Source organism: Terrapene carolina, unplaced genomic scaffold, assembly GCF_002925995.2.
Source record: "Terrapene carolina triunguis isolate 2854851 unplaced genomic scaffold, T_m_triunguis-2.0 Scaffold210, whole genome shotgun sequence".
Classification (NCBI taxonomy): Eukaryota; Metazoa; Chordata; order Testudines; family Emydidae; genus Terrapene; species Terrapene triunguis.
This window is the reverse complement of record NW_020664561.1, coordinates 37,936,861-37,953,083: the sequence shown is the minus strand read 5'-3', so window position 1 is coordinate 37,953,083 and position 16,223 is coordinate 37,936,861. Positions and strand designations below refer to the sequence as shown.

The 16,223-nt window shown below is 45.6% G+C and overlaps 1 protein-coding gene across 1 annotated transcript in view; it reads left to right on the top strand.

The window, feature by feature from the left end:
- Window positions 1-16,223, top strand: part of LOC112109865 (serine/threonine-protein kinase N2) — a 124,165-nt gene that overhangs the window by 77,514 nt on the left and 30,428 nt on the right. Inside the window, exons 4-8 of the mRNA XM_024204561.2 lie at window positions 6,231-6,348; window positions 8,135-8,280; window positions 8,379-8,592; window positions 14,086-14,271; window positions 14,848-14,957. Of these exons, the coding sequence (XP_024060329.1) occupies window positions 6,231-6,348; window positions 8,135-8,280; window positions 8,379-8,592; window positions 14,086-14,271; window positions 14,848-14,957 (774 nt within the window). The remainder of the gene's footprint in view (window positions 1-6,230; window positions 6,349-8,134; window positions 8,281-8,378; window positions 8,593-14,085; window positions 14,272-14,847; window positions 14,958-16,223) is intronic.

Below are 16,223 nucleotides of genomic sequence, written 5' to 3'. Positions count from 1 at the left end.
AGAATGCTCACCACCGGGTCCTGTACCTCCACGATCTCCTCTGCCTGGAGGTCCATATTGCGTGCCACCCGGCGCAATAAGTCCTGGTGGGCCCGAAGGTCTATAGGGGGCGGGCCCGTGGCGGTTGTGCCCGCCACCGCCTCATCGGGGGAAGATGAGGAGGATGCCTCCGGTGGCAAGGGGTCTAATGGCGGGTCCTGCTCCAGAGGTTCGTGGAGCTGGGCATCGCCTGACCCTGGGTCCAGGGCCGCAGTAGATGTAGGCACGGGAGCCTCCATTCCCCCCGGGGGAGGGCGGGAGATGGTGGCCTCCGGGGCCCTGGGCTCGGAACGTGCCGAGCGAGAGGCTGATGGTGGTGGAGCCCCCTGCGCCTGATGATAGGCCCACGGAGTCCAAAAGGACCAGTGCGCAGGTCCCTGTGCAGGGTCCTCGGTCGCCTCCTGCCAATGGCCCAAATCAGCCGTAGCCGCCTGACCCTGAGGAGGGTACGCCGATCTGGAGGCCCGCTCGGAGGAGCGAGATGCCGATCTCGAGGGCCAAGGCGGTGCCGAACGCGACAAAACCGGCTCCGGATGGTACGGTGCCGATCTGTGCCGGTCATAAGGGGATTGGTCCCTGCGCGGTGCCGATGAGCGGTGCCGGGATCGAGATCGGTGCCGGTAGCCGCGTCGGTGCCGAGAACCAGACCTTGAGCGGGACGACGACCGCGACGAGAGCTGGTACCGGGAGCGCCTGGAAGTCGAACGGCGCTCGTACCGGTGCTGAGAACTACGCCTGGAGTCCGACCGGTGCCGATGATCGCGACGGTGCCGAGACGTAGAACGGTGCCGCGAAGAGGATCTTGGCCGCGAGTACGACCAGTGCCGAGGTGATAGTCGGCGCCGGGACTGTGAGCGGCGTCGGGACCTGCTCCGAGACCTGGAGCGGTGCCGAGAGTCCACGGCCGGAGACGGTGGGTGCACCAGGGCAGGCTTGCCCCTGGATTGCACTGCGCGGGGAGCCAACGGTGCCGGAAGTTGAGACGGTGCCGGCTCCGTGAGGGCAATAAGGTCTCTCGCCGTCGCGAATGTCTCCGGGGTGGAAGGGAGACAAGGCTCCACCACCGACCGAGGTGGTGATTCTGTGTGCACCGGACTCAACGGCCTCGGTGCCGGAGTCGACGGTGCAGCAGGGACTTGCTTCTGTCGGTCCACGGTGGGACGTGGCTCTACCCCCGGCACCAGGGGAGCCGGCGTCTTCAGGACCGCAGTCTCCTGCGCCTTACGGGCTTTCTTGTGGCCCGGAGATAGGGAGCGGCGCTGAGTCCCTTGCGGCGGGCGCGGTGCCGAAGTCGGCCGGTGCCGAGAGGACTTGTCTGCTTCAGTCCGCGGTGCAGTACCGGTCGGAGCCGCCGGGGCGCTGCGCACCGAGGCGCTCGGTGCCGGGGCTGGGCGCGCCGAGGGAGGATCCGGGCTAAGTGCCGCCTCCATTAGGAGCTGCCAAAGCCTAAAGTCCCGCTCCTTTCTAGTTCTAGGCTTGAAGGCCTTGCAGATCTGGCACTTATCTGCTTGATGGGATTCCCCGAGGCACTTCAAGCAGGAGGTGTGCGGGTCACTCGTCCGCATAGGCTTCGCACAGGACGCGCACGGCTTAAAGCCAGGAGCCTTGGGCATGAGCCCGGCTATGCGCCGGGGGAAAAAGGGGGGGAGAACAACCCCCTTAACCCCCGCTAACTATTTACAACTATAACAAAACTGAAATGGATAACTATCTAAAGAGTAAAAACAACTAAAACTAGAACTATTCAACAAGATTGAAGGATAAGCTAGGGAGAGTGGAGAACAGCTATGCCGCGCTCCACAGTTCCAACGACCGTCAGGGGCGGTAAGAAGGAACTGAGGGGGCGCTGGGTCGGCTGGGGTATATATCCAGCGCCATGAAGGCGCCACTCCAGGGGGCTCCACAGCCGACCCACCGGGTGTTGCTAGGGTAGAAATTTCTCCGACGATCGTGCACGCGGCGCGCACACACCTAATTGGAATGGATATGAGCAAGCACTCGAAGAAGAAAATGTGGTTTCACCTATAACGCAGTGAGATTTTTTGGCTCCCGAGGACAGCGTTATATCGGGGTAGAGGTGTATTAGTTTGGTTTCACATGATTTGTTTTTGACAAATCCATGCTGACTGATATTTATCACCTTATTATCTTAGGTTTGTGCAAATTAATTGCTTAATTGTTTACTCCATTATCTTTCCAGGTACTGAAGTTAAGCTGACTGGTCTATAATTCCCCGGGTTGTCCTTATTCCCCTTTTTATAGAGTGGCACTATATTTGCCCTTTTTTCAGTCCCCTGGAATCTCTCCCATCTTCCAGGAGTGTTCAAAGATAATTGCTAATGGCTCATATATCTCCTCAGTCAGCTCCTGGAGTATAATAGGATCATAGGCGTGCGCACGGGGTGTGCCCAGGGACACCCTAATGCAGGGGTGGGAAAATGGCCCCACTCTCCCCGCGCAGCAAGCCGCGGGGTCCGCGCTCCCAGGCCGGAGTGCCCGGCTGAGCACAGCAAGTCGCCGGCCCCTCCCCCGCCTTCCCCCCTCTGCTGGAGCCATGCCGCTCTGGGGGCCGGGGCTGCATGCTCCCGTGGGGCAGTGTTTGGCTCCGCGGGGAGGCAGACACGCTCCCCGCTCATCTGGAGCCATGCCCCCGCGCACGCAGCATCCTGAGGGGCGGGGCTGCCCGCTCCTGTGGGGCAGCATGTCTGGCTCTGCACGGAGCCAAACATGCTGCTAGGAGCCTCATGGTAAGGGGTCCGGGGCCGGGGGGGTTGGATAAGGGATGGGGGCAGTCAGGGGACAGGGAGCAGGGTGAGTTGGATAGGGGGTGGGATCCCGGGGGGGGGTGGTTGGGGCAGGGGGGCCTCTGGAGGGGGCAATCAGGGAGCGGGGGGGTGGGGTTGGATGGGGCATGGGAGTCCCGGGGTCTGTCGGGGGCGGTGGGTGGATAGGGGTCAGGGCACAGGGAGCAAGGAGGGTCCTGTGGGGGCAGTTAGGGTGGGGGGGTCTCTGGAGGGGGTGGTCAGGGGACAAGGAGCTGGGGGGGAGGTTGGATGAGTCGGGAGTTTTGGGGGTCCTGTCAGGGGGCGGAGAGCGGTTGGATAGGCGTGGGAGTCCCAGGGGCCTGTCTGGGGGCGGGGGTGTGGATAAGAATCGGGGCAGTCAGGAGACAGGTAGGGAGTAGGGTCCTAGGGGGGCAGTCAAGGGACAAGGAGCATGGAGGCTTAGATAGGGGCAGGGGTCCCAGGAGGGGGTAGTCAGGGGACAAGGAGCAGGAGGGGTTGGGAGTTCTGAGGGGGGCAGTCAGGAGGTGGGAAGTAGGAGGGAGTGGATGGGGTGGGGGCGGGGCTAGGGCAGGGGGGGGGCGAGGCTAGGGCTGGGCTCCCTGGGTGCACACCCTAATGAAATGTGCTGCGCACGCCTATGAATAGGATGTATTTCATCAGGTCCTGGTGACTTGAAGATATTTAACTTGTTCTTTCCCTATTTTAGCCTTTGATCTTACCTCATTTTCACTGGCGTTCACTATCTTAGATGTCCAATTTCTACTAAACTTTTTGGTGAAAACTGAAACAAAATAGTCATTTAGCACTTCTGCCATTTCCACATTTTCTGTTATTGTTTTTCCTGCCTGATTGATTAGCATTTCTAGTTAATAAACACAACTAAGGGCCTCCCACCAAACTCTTGTCCTTTGTTTTTAATATTAAAAAGCAATTTTCTAATAGTAATAAGATACACCAACACATTGGGAAAAACTCCAATCCTGTGTGCATCAGTAACATATCTGTTGTTATTGCTTATTGCTAGAGCACAGGTTTCCGAGTGGTAGCCATGTTAGTCTGTATCAGCAAAAAGAACGAGAAGTACTTGTGGCACCTTAGAGACTAATAAATTTATTTGAGCATAAGCTTTCGTGGGTAAAACCCACAGATCAAGTGGGTTTTAGCCCACGAAAGCTTATGCTCAAATAAATTTATTAGTCTCTAAGGTGCCACAAGTACTCCTCGTTCTTTTTGCTAGAGCACAATGTCCTTCTGAAATGCTTCTCTCTTTTCCATGGGGTTCTGGGAAATTAATCCCCGGTGAGATCACATGACTTAACCTCACATACAGTGACCATCATAATTCCAGGTACCAAGACAGCTCTTCATCACAGGCTTTGTTTAAAAAGGCTCTGACTGTCAGAGCAGCATATGTATGTCAGTCTGTCTAGACCCTGGGACTGCATAAGGGGTTTCTATTCACCACAAGAGCGCCACCTCCTGGACAAATCTGGCGTAGCGACTTTCTACCAGTAGTTTAGTCACTGTGGTGGTCTCTCTTCCTGTAACTTTCAGTGTTCCCTCTTTGCACTCAGCCCTCTTGCTGGGTCCCTATATGGTCTCCCTTTCTGGGGTATGAAACTCTCACTGGATCAGCTGTCAGGATGGTGCCTCCAACAGTCCTGCTAGTGGCTTGTAGTGGAATCCAGACCTTCCCTCAACAGTGGGTTCCAGCCCAGGGACCTTATAATCAGCAGCCGCCAAGGTCTACACAGTCTCCTTCCTTGATGCTGTTTCCCTTGGCTTCTTCCTACGCTGCAGTCTCAGGTTTTCCTTCTTCACAACTCCTCTGGGATTGGCCCTTCTTCTAGGGCTAGGATCCCAAGGCTTATTCTCCCCATGGTTTTCCTTCTCCCCACCTCTCTGCTCCCAGCGAGTGACTGCAGAATCTCCCTTTTCAGCCCCTGCTACTTCAGATTTCCTCTTTGTATTCCTTACCTAGTTCTCCCAATCTCTGGGCCTCCCTCCATATGCAACTATGAAGGTTAATTGGCCTCTTCTGGACCACCTTAACCCCTTCAGGACTGATATGGGTGCTTTGAAACTTTCTGCATTCACGGAGACTCAGGCATTAAACGATCTAAGCACAACAGATGTTGCAACAAGTACTCAGCTCTGACTCTGAGGCTGGGTTTGTACATTTCTGTTAAAAGTGCATGATGTTTTTTCCAATGGAACTTCTCATATGTAGGAGCTGGGGTGCCCACAGCTGTATGCACGTTGTGCACAGTGCATACCACTGGTGGGGAGTAGGGCCACCCAGAGTGGGGGGCAAAGGGAGAAGTTTGCCCCGGGCCCCCAAACCTGAGTGATGCTGCAATTCCATACACTGGGTCGCAACACCACTCACTGAAACTTGGCCCGGCAGCCCTTCGAGACGGGGGGGCTGCCAGGCCAAAGCTGAGTGTCACTAGCTGCCATGCTAAATTAAAGTGAGAGTGGTTTAGTTGTGTACCATATGAAAAAATTTGGAGGGCATCCACGTGTAGAAGTATTACCAATAGTAAAATAGAAATCTGTAGCAGTAAGGGCATGGGAGAAAATCAGAGCAATAAGGTAAAAACAGGTCAGCAAAGTAGATAAAACTATGATCTTACAAGGTTTGATGTTCCTAGACAATGTCACATTTATCCAGATTATTTCCAATAGAATGGCTTGAGGTGTTTTCATGAACTAAAAATATACCTCCACCCTAGCTTACTTTCCATTAATCTCCTAGAGTAGTTTGGTGAATTGGTCTGCTGTGTTATGTGATCTGTAGGACCCTGCTAAATTCACGGTCATGAAAAATATGTCACAGACCATGAAATCAGACCTCCCCTGTGAAATTTAGCTATTGGAGGGAGGGAGGGAGAGCAACAGGGCTGGGGACACCCCAGTCAGGGTCTCCTACTGTTCACCGGCTCTAGCTACTAGGCTGCGTCGGGCTGGGGAGGGACAGGACTTCCTCTTCCCCTGCACGGCTACTCACAGTGGAGATCAGACCCACCTCCACCTCTGGGAACCTCCTCCAGCTCTGAAGGCAGCAAAGAAGTGAGGCTGGCAATACGGTGACCACTCTCTACAACAGCTTTGTGACCCCCACGCCCATGGCCCCCTGTTGGGTTGAGACCCCCAGGGTTACAACATTGAAATTTCAGGTGTAAACGTCTGAAAACATGAAATTGACCAATTTTAAAACCCTCTGTCCATGAAATTGACCAAAATGGACTGTGAATTTGATAGGAGGCCCTAGTGATCTACTTTGCAAACTTTAAATGTTTCATGATTTGGGAATAAATATCAGCTGCTGCTAACTGAGTTTCTTCTTCACCTCTTTGTCATCCTGAGTGTTTACCTTTTACAACTTCCCTCTTTTTTTAATAGGATCGAAAACTTCTTGCTACAGCTCAACAGATGCTCCAGGACAGCAAGACGAAAATAGAAGTCATAAGGATGCAGATTCTTCAGGCAGTCCAGACCAATGAATTGGCTTTTGATAATGGTGATGAAGTAGAGAGGACAGAAATGTGCTTACTAATGTTAGAATTTTACATAGGGATGTACTAATATGCATTTATGACTGCAAGAAAACCTTGGCGGATGAGGAGGTCAGATAGAAGACAGGCTTTGTTTTTAGTGAACTTAAATAGTACAGAACAATAGAGATGCCACACTACATATTCAGACCTGAATGTGATTTTTCTAAAGAAAAAGTGCGTTCCCTTATTTGTAGTTTGCGGTTTGCTTTGCATTACTCTTTTCACACGTTGGCCTTTCCATTTTGGCTTTTCCTTTAATAGTTCAGTTTAGATTAAGGTCCAAATTCTGCCCACCTAACTCATGTGGATAGTCTAGGACTATTAGTTCTAATGGGAACAGTTAAGAGAGTAAGGCAAATAGGATTTGGGCCCACATCTGGCAATTTTAGGCCAGGGAAGAAATGATGAGTTTTTACAAACCAAAGCACAAAATTGTCTCAGACCAAATCTTTTCATTGCTCAAACACTACATTTCAGAATTTAGTGGTGTGGTTTTTTGGGGAAAGTTCCCTTGCAGGCTGTGAGAACCTGTCTGCTATTTTTCAGTCTACAGGGAAATTTTACAGATAAGTTAAAGGCCATGAACTATCATAGTATGATGCTGTAAAATTATGAGCATAGTGGTATATCTCTTGTTTTTAAATCTTGTACATATATATCTTGTGAATTATTGAAATTGCCTGATCATCAGGGCTTGAAATATCCATTTGCTAATGATAAGTGGGAAGTCTTTTTACTGCGAAGTGTCATAAATTTTGTCAAACTACATTTCTAAATCTTATGGTTGCAAAGAGAACCTACCAAATTTAAACCAATGCAGTGTTATCTTCTTGAGTATGCAGACATGGACTGCAGTGTCTCCACTGCTGCTCCTAGCTTTGCCAAACAGTACTAGAAGGTAAGGTAATATATTTTATAGGACCAACTTCTGTTGGTGAGGGAGACAAGCTTTTGAGTACACAGCTCTTCTTCATGATATTACCTAACCCATCTTGTCTCTCTAATATCCTGGGATTGATATGGCTACAACAACACTGCATACGTCAATAACACTGGTCATGTTCGCTCTTACTATTCTGAACTCTGGAGGCAGTAGTGAAACTGTCAAGAAATTATCTGCTGCTGCTTGGGAAATCTGAGCACCAGCAGAAGGAGTCACTAGAGTTACTGACAAAAAACAATTTGGGAAAGGCCTGGTGTAAGACCTCTCTCATCCCCCATTCTTGCAGCAGCCACAAGAGCTGGGGTGTGGTGTGGAATAGGGCAACAGTTAGAGCTTCAAATTGATCAGACATCATCTTGTCAGAGACTGATATGAAAGATGAAGTCTCCAATTTGGGTTCAGAGGCAGAAATCTAGAAGAAAAACTCAAAACCTTACTCTTTACTGTAGGTAGGGGGCTGTGTGGGAGACTTGGCTTTTTGCAAGGGCATTGTCCCTTAATTTCCCTGCGGAGGATCACTGTCTTTGATATCCTTTAGTTAGTAAGTTTAGTTCTTTGGTTAGTATCAGTCTAGTGGATTTATCAAGCTCAGAACATAATCCTTTAAATGCAACACTTTGAATTTCATTATTGCTTCTATAACATATGTGGATATGATCTGCTTCTCTTTTACAGTCTAACAAAGATGCATCTATTTTTCCTATACTGTTAAATTCTGCATCTATTAAATTATTTTTATTGCTAAATATTGAGAACAAAAGTAATAGATGGTATTCAGTGAAGATTAAATGTTTGTTTATTTGTAGCAAAACCTGTGATAAGCCCTCTTGAGCTTCGAATGGAAGAACTGCGGCATCATTTTAGGATAGAGTATGCAGTAGCAGAAGGTGCAAAGAACGTGATGAAATTGCTTGGCTCTGGAAAAGTTACCGACAGAAAAGCACTTTCAGAAGTAACTTTTTTATGTAGTTTATGACATTTGATTTTAAATACTATGTTTGAAGAATGTGGATTGTTCTAAAAATCTTTTTTTAATTTATATCGAACAAGGCTCAAGCAAGATTTAATGAATCAAGCCAGAAGCTGGACCTCTTAAAGTATTCATTAGAACAAAGACTGAACGAACTTCCTAAAAACCATCCCAAAAGCAGTATTATTATAGAGGAGCTTTCATTGGTCTCTTCACCAACACTAAGTCCACGTCAAAGTATAATATCTACACAGAACCAGTATAGTACACTATCCAAACCTGCAGCTTTAACAGGTATGTGGTTTTGTATAATTTATTACTTCTTTTGATTAAACTTACTTGAAAACTCAAGTGATACATACACACATTATTCTATATTGTCTGTAAAAGTATGTGGAAATATCTCATTATTACATGCTTTTCTTAAACAAAATAGTTGTAGGATATATGACCAAAACACACACAATAAAATGTTAAGCTAGATTTAGTAAAGATGTTACATAATTTGTATATAAATATAAAGGTTTAGTGTAGGGGTTCTCAAACTGCGTGTCGGAACCCCTCAGGGGGTCGTGAGGTTATTACATGGGGGGGTCGCGAGCTGTCAGCCTCCACCCCAAACCCCGCTTTGCCTCCAGCATTTATAATGGTGTTAAATATATAAAGTATTTTTAATTTATAAGGAGGGGTCTCACTCAGAGGCTTGTTGTGTGAAAGGGGTCACCAGTACAAAAGTTTGAGACCCACTGCTTTAGTGTTTGTAGTGGCTGATAGAATTGAGGTTCCTTAAATATATTTGATATGTACAAAGTTCAATTAAAAAAAGAAATGTTCTGGTCCTTAAGTAGGTCTCTCAAGAATAATGCTAGCACTTTTCATCTTTAGATTATCAAGTGCATTAGAAAGGTGGATAAGTATGATTATCTCCATTTTACAGATGGGGAAACTGAGGTGCAGATGAGTTAAATGACTTGCCTAGGTCACATACCAAGTCAGTGGCAGAACTGGGAATAGAACCCAGGTCTCCTCACAGCCCCATAACTTATCCACTGGGTCTCAGTGGCTCCCTGGAAGGCGAGATTTATGTTTAAAAAAAAAAAAAAAAAAATTAAAACTATATTTATAAAGTAGAGAAATTTTCAAATATTCCCTAATGTAAATGCACAAAAATATTAAGCTCTCTATTTATTTGTGCTAATGGTTTTCTGAGATTAAAATAGCTAACTATGAGGAATTAAGTGTTAGTATTCACAGGACTAAATGTCTGCATAGTGGGTTATGAAAGTCAAGATTATATAGTCAGTCAATGTCTCAGAGATGCTGTTTGTCTTGAATTGTGGAACCTCATAAAGGAAAGAAGTTTTCAAGAGATCTGGTATGTTTTTAATGAAGATCTCAAATACATCCCTCCAGATTTTACTTTGTTTACCTTAAAGCAAGTGTTGAATAAGACTGTGTTCAGATATGTTGAGTTTATTGAATTATTAAATAAACTACCAAATTAGAAGTACTAATCCAGCTGTTTTCCTTTGTTTTCCCCTACATGACTTTACCTTTAACTGCTAAACTGAACTGTAACAGAGGAAGTTTGTTACCTTCTCCCCCCCCCCCCCCCCAAAAAAAAAAAAACAAATACAGGAAGTCAAATTCTGTCTTTGCAACACAGGGGCTATATGTGTATATCTGAGGGCAGAGTTTGGCCTTATGAGTTTAATTTTTAAAAAATTAATAAAACAAACAAACTTTTCTTTGTATGCCAGGCTGCACTAATGTTAATAACGTGGAATGATTCTTCTTGTCTTACGTTTAGATCAAATAAGAAATGTAACAACTGGACAAAAAGCGGAGATACAAAGTTCTGCAAATCCCTCTGGCTATCTGTGTGGCGTTTTTACAGATTCAGCACAGTCTTTCTCCAAATCAATGTGATTTCACTAGGGATTTTTACTGGAGCACTGAGGATTTCAGTGTCCCTGGGTGGTATTAATGTCCTGACCCTTGCTTTTAAAACCATTTTATCTTTCTCTTAAATTCTAATCTTATATCAAGACAGGTGGCAAAATAGTTAATCTTTAAATATTTCTTACTGATAGTTTCATTAATTATCTTGCAGTCTTGACAAAGTGAATTTAAAAAAAAATGCAAGACACACTGAAGTGCAGCAAAGGAAATTGAATGGTTACTTTTTTTTTTTTTTAAACTGAACTATTGCATTAGTGCTGCAAATAACCATGCATATATTTTGCCCTCAACAGGAACAGACTCATGAGTAGGGTATATATTAATTCCCTGAATAATCAAAAATGATTCCAAACAACATGGCTTGGTTAATTGGGGTTTCTTGCTCCCAGACAGTGATGTGTCAGCCTCAGAGAAGATGTGACATCACTGGCTTGTTGCTATCATATGGTTGAGGATGAGACAAGTACCACTAGCTGCCTGTGGTATTGGGGACTGTGCCTTTAAGGGCTGAGCTTCCCAGAAAGAGTCTGAGCAGGGTGCTGTGAAGATCTTACTATGCACAGCTATTTGGAACTGACACAGAATAAAGCAGGGTCCTTACGCACTGATGCTCACCAAATACCACACTGCCCTCATTACATGGCAGCTGCACGTGGAGGACTGCAGACTGGCAGGGGTGCTGGAACAATTTGTATAGTGGGGGTGCTGAGAGCCGTTGAATCAAACTATAAGCCCTGTATATAATGAGCTCCAGCACCCCTAGTTCCAGCACCTATGAAGACTAGTATAATTCAAATATAGTTAACGGCTTTTCAGGCTAATATACTTATTAGTTGGTGACATCCCTTGATACACTGCAAGAAAAGAATCTAAATCTTCATTTAAAGGAAAAATGCTTTTACAGGCGAGTCTCATCTTGCGCTGGGGTTACGTTCCGCTGTTAGCGCGTAAAGCGAAAATCGTGTATAGTCAAAATTACATTGAGTGTAATGGCGGGCGGAATCGCCCGCACTACAGGTACAGTATTTAAATTGTTATTTTTCTCTTTTTGTTTTTGTTTTTGCCGACCGCGCAAAGCTGAATTCGCGCATGTTAAATGCGCGTAAGATGAGACTCGCCTCTATTACATGAAATGTATTAAATGCTGAAGACTTTCATGTCATCAGACACTTTAAAATCTGTCCACATTTTAGGCCTTTGAAGAAATATCCTGAGCACCTAGTGTTGTCTTTCAAGTGGAGCAGTGGGGGGCAAAAAAACTAATTGGCTTCAAGACTGAGTTTGATAAAGTTATGGAGGGGATGGGACTGCCTACAATGACACATAGTTGATCTGGGAGTGCTAGTAGCAAATATCCCCAAAGGCTAGTGATGAGACTCTAGATGGGGAGGGCTCTGAGTTACTACAGAGAATTATTTCTCAGATGTCTGGCTGTTTGGGTCTTGCCCAAATGCTCAGGGTCTAACTGACCACCATATTTCGGGTTGGGAAGGAATTTCCCCAGGGTCAGATTGGCCGAGATTCTGGGAGGTTTTCGCCTTCCTCTGCAGCAGGGGGCACGGGTCACGTGCAGGTTTAAACTAAAGTAAATGGTGGAGTCTCTGTAACTTGAAGTCTTTAAATCATGATTTGAGGACTTCAGTAACTCAGCAAGAAGTTATGGGTCTATTACAAGAGTGGGTGGAGGAGGTTCTGTGGCCTGCAATGTGTAAGAGGTCAGACTAAATAATCAAGATGGTCCTTCTGGCCAAAGTCTGTGAGTGTACAAGTTTTAAATGAATTTGATTGCATCAGTATGAACATTCTAACTCTAGAAGGAGGAGGGTGTCTTCTTGGATGTCCATTGGATGTACTGTTAATTCAGACATTGTCATGTTGCTGCAGAGAGGGCAGGGATTGGGAAGCAGCCTGAAGGCCTCATACCCACTTGTATAAAAGACCATCTTCTTCAGCAAATGCAGATATGTTTAAGTTACAAAAGATCAAGAGATTTTAAATTATGCATATTGTGACAAAGTTCCTTTTCTATCTTGGTGGGTCCTGCGCTTATTGGCGGATTTTCTTGCCTCGGAGATTCACCATGTGGGTTGGGGAACAGCCCAGAGACCTTCCCCTCTGGTAGAACCCACAGTCCAGGTCAATTGGGAGGTTTGGAGGGAACCCGGTTCCGCCCTCTGCTCCGGGTTCCAGCCCAGGGCCCTGTGGACTGCAGCTGTCTAGAGTGCCTCCTGGAACAGCTGCACAACAGCTACAATTCCCTGGGCTACTTCCCCATGGCCTCCTCCCAACACCTTCTTTATCCTCACCACAGGACCTTCTTCTTGGTGTCTGTTAATGCTTATATTCCTCAGTCCTCCAGCAGCACGTCCTCTCACTCCCAGCTCCTTACACCCACACCACAAGCTGAAGTGAGCTCCTTTTTAAACCCAGGTGCCCTGATTAGCCTGCCTTAATTCATTCTAGCAGCTTCTTGATTGGCTGCAGGTGTTCTAATCAGCCTGTCTGCCTTAATTATTTCCAGAAAGTTCCTGATTGTTCTGGAACCTTCCCTGTCACCTTACCCAGGGAAAAGAGACCTACTTAATCTGGGGCTAATATATCTGCCTTCTATCACTCTCCTGTAGCCATCCGGCCTGACCCTGTCACAGTATATTTAACTCCTGAGTTCAGTGTGCAGGAACAAAATTAGATTTCTTAATGTTTCTTCAACAAACTAGTAGTATCATTAGTCACTTTAAAAAAAAAAAAAAAAAAGCATGCTGGTGTTCTCTTTAACTTTATTTTAGTTATATGATTTTTAGTAAGCTGAGATTGTCCCTTCAACAGAGAGTATTAATTTTAAATTTTCTTATTAAATTGAAAACTCAAAAAATTAATTTAGCTTTCACCATTGATCTACTTACTTATTTGTATTTTTAACAACTTGGGAAATAAAATGGAGTTAAGTCTATGTAAAGTCAGTTTCCCTTTTTGCATTAGCACAATGCTGCAATGTTTGGGTTGCAAAAATAGCATTATAATGCTATCTAGAAACCTTGTTAAAAGCTTTATATTTTAAAAACATTCATAGGTTTTCATTGGTGTTGGGTTTTATAAAATATTATTTTTAATTACCTAAATTTTGGGTCAAATATGACATGACAGTATCTCTTTAATTGCTGTACATAGGTAAGCATTTCAATATTTTCATAACTTAATGCTTTCATACTCAACATAATAAGTATTCGGGTTTTTTCTACAAAAAATAAAACCTGCCGCGCTTCAATACATGTGTCCTCATTCAGAAAGTAAATTATTTACTTTCTAGTGTTGCTTATCACATTTTATTGAAGAATGCCTGCTAGTGTATCTGTTCCCTAAATTTAATATTAACACAGCTGTCATTTGTGAGAAAATTGCCTTTTCTTTAAATTTCAGTTGACAATTTCTCTTCTTCCCTACTGATGTAGTCATCAGTTCTGTTCATTTTCTTTTGCTTAAATATTAAGAATTAAGATCTTTACATGTAAGCACAGTCGAATAGATTTTTTTAAATTTCTTTGTGCTATACCACTGAATTGTAACCCCTGCTGATGATTGATTCCATAATTGTTTAATCTTGATGTTTTTAATTTCAGTGGATTTCCTTCCAATAAATTAACACTATCATCTAACTTGAGTCTCTCATCACTTATCTGAAGCAAATATCCGTGAATTCTATTACTCAGTAACCTCTGTATAGGTCAGAATGTGAGGTTCTAATATGAAATCATTCACTAATCATTGCACTGTGTACATATAAGAACTTAGTATGTGACAAAAGCAATTGTTTTTATCTTGTTTCAGGTACTTTAGAAGTAAGGCTCATGGGTTGCCAAGATATTCTGGAAAACGTCCCTGGTCGATCAAAAGCTACGTCAATTACTCTACCTGGCTGGAGTCCAAGTGAAGCCAGATCGTCTTTCATGAGCAGAACAAGCAAAAGTAAAAGTGGGAGTAGTCGAAACCTTTTGAAAACAGATGATTTGTCCAGTTTAGTATTCTTTTTATTTTTTAAACAGTCTAATTGAAATGCTCAGAAAAAGTTAATTGTTGTTTTTTAAAAAAAAGACCTGCAGTATAAAACCTGCTCAGTGACTCTACCTTAATTACAGCTAAACCTCAAGCAATCACTTCCTGTTCTGTTATGCATATTGCTCAGGAAGAAAGATGGCAGTAAAACAAAAATTGACATTGTTTTAAATATTACCAAAGTGTTAAGAGGGGTTCTTGGTGGGGCTATTGCTACTGTATAGGACGAATGACGGAAGAGAAGAGCGTAAGAGAATTCAAAATTTCATCAGATTTACCAACCACATACCCACATGTTTTTGAGAGAAGTGCATTTTTATATTTGTGGCTTGTGTAACTGAGAAATGGATTTCAAACTTAAAAATGGTCTAGCTCTTCATCTGATATGTTGATGGATAAAAAATTCTTTAATCCTAAACTTAATTGGTTCATGTGGGCATAATGGTATTTTTTAGTAAGGCATTAACACTGAAGTTTTTTGTTTTTGTGGAAAATCCTCTTATACCTTTAAGCTGAGTTTGTGTAACTTACTTACAGATGAAATCTGTGCTGTATTGAAGCTGGACAACACTGTGGTTGGTCAAACTAGCTGGAAGCCTATTTCCAATCAGTCATGGGATCAGAAGTTTACACTGGAACTAGACAGGGTAAAGACACTACTGTTTCCATTGATGGAGATTCAGTTCCATAGATTAATTTCATGCTTCTTTGTGTCTGTTCTTTTCAACTGTTATGAACCTATTCAGATTCCATGTATATAAGTATTCCTGTTCTTCATGGAAGCAATTTCATGGCATGAAGTATTCGTTCTTCTTCGAGTGCTTGCTCATGTCAATTCCAGTTAGGTGTGTGCGCGCCACTTGCACGGTTCGTCTGAAGGTTTTTTCCCCCAACAGCACCCATTGGGTTGGCTCTGGAGCCCCCTGGAGTCGCACCTTCATGGCGCCACATATAGGGCCCTGCTGATCCGCCGCTTCTCCAGTTCCTTCTTACCGTCAGTGGCGGCCGTTGGACCGTTTCGTCTCTCCTCTTCAATGAGCGATCCTCTAGCATATGCTCTGTAAATAGTTAAAGATAGTTTTAAAAATTGTTGTAGTTAGTTAGACATCTGGACTTGGGGTACTGGGGGTATTTCCCTCCCCCGCTTCCCCATCCCTCTCCTGGGCCCGGGGCATGCCTCAGACCCAGGGGTTTAAGCCATGCAGGGTTTGCCAGAAGCCTATCCCAAAGGGTGACCTGCACTTGGCTTGTCTAAAGTGCTTGGGGGAGTCCCATTAAGCAGACAGGTGCAAGATCTATAGGAGCTTTCGCCCCCGCACAAAGAAGGAGAGGGATCAAAGACTAAAGTTGCTGCTAATGGAAGCAGCTCCCTGCCCTCAGTCTGAGTCGAGCTCTGTGGACATGGCACCGGGCTCCTCAGTGTCTGTGCGCAGCACACTGGCTTCAGTTGAGGAGGTGCCAAGGAAGGACTCTGGGAGCAGAGACCCTCGGCACCAGCATTGCCTTACGCCGAGCATGGCGCAGGATCTATCTTGGCACCGCTCACAGTCTGCTGTCCCAAAGAAGCAGCACAGGAAGACTGATGGAGGGTGCTCCCCTTCCCACGCACAGGAACGTGAGCCCAAGGGAGGGAGACCAGTGTAAGACCGTACCTCCCCTCCAGCTCAACAGTCGGCCAGTTGACTCCGGGACCCTGGCACCAATCCCCAGCAGCGATGGGCACCATAGCCACCGGCACTCCCAGTCAGCGGGGATGACCCAAACATTTCCCCCGGTACCGTGTCCACCACAATGACCGGTACCAGCTCAGATGCCGACCCAGTGGCCCTTCTGGACCCTGAGGGCTTACCACCAGTCCCAGGGGTCCACCTCGGTACGCGGCTTTTCCATCAGGTCCGAGAGAAGGACTGTGT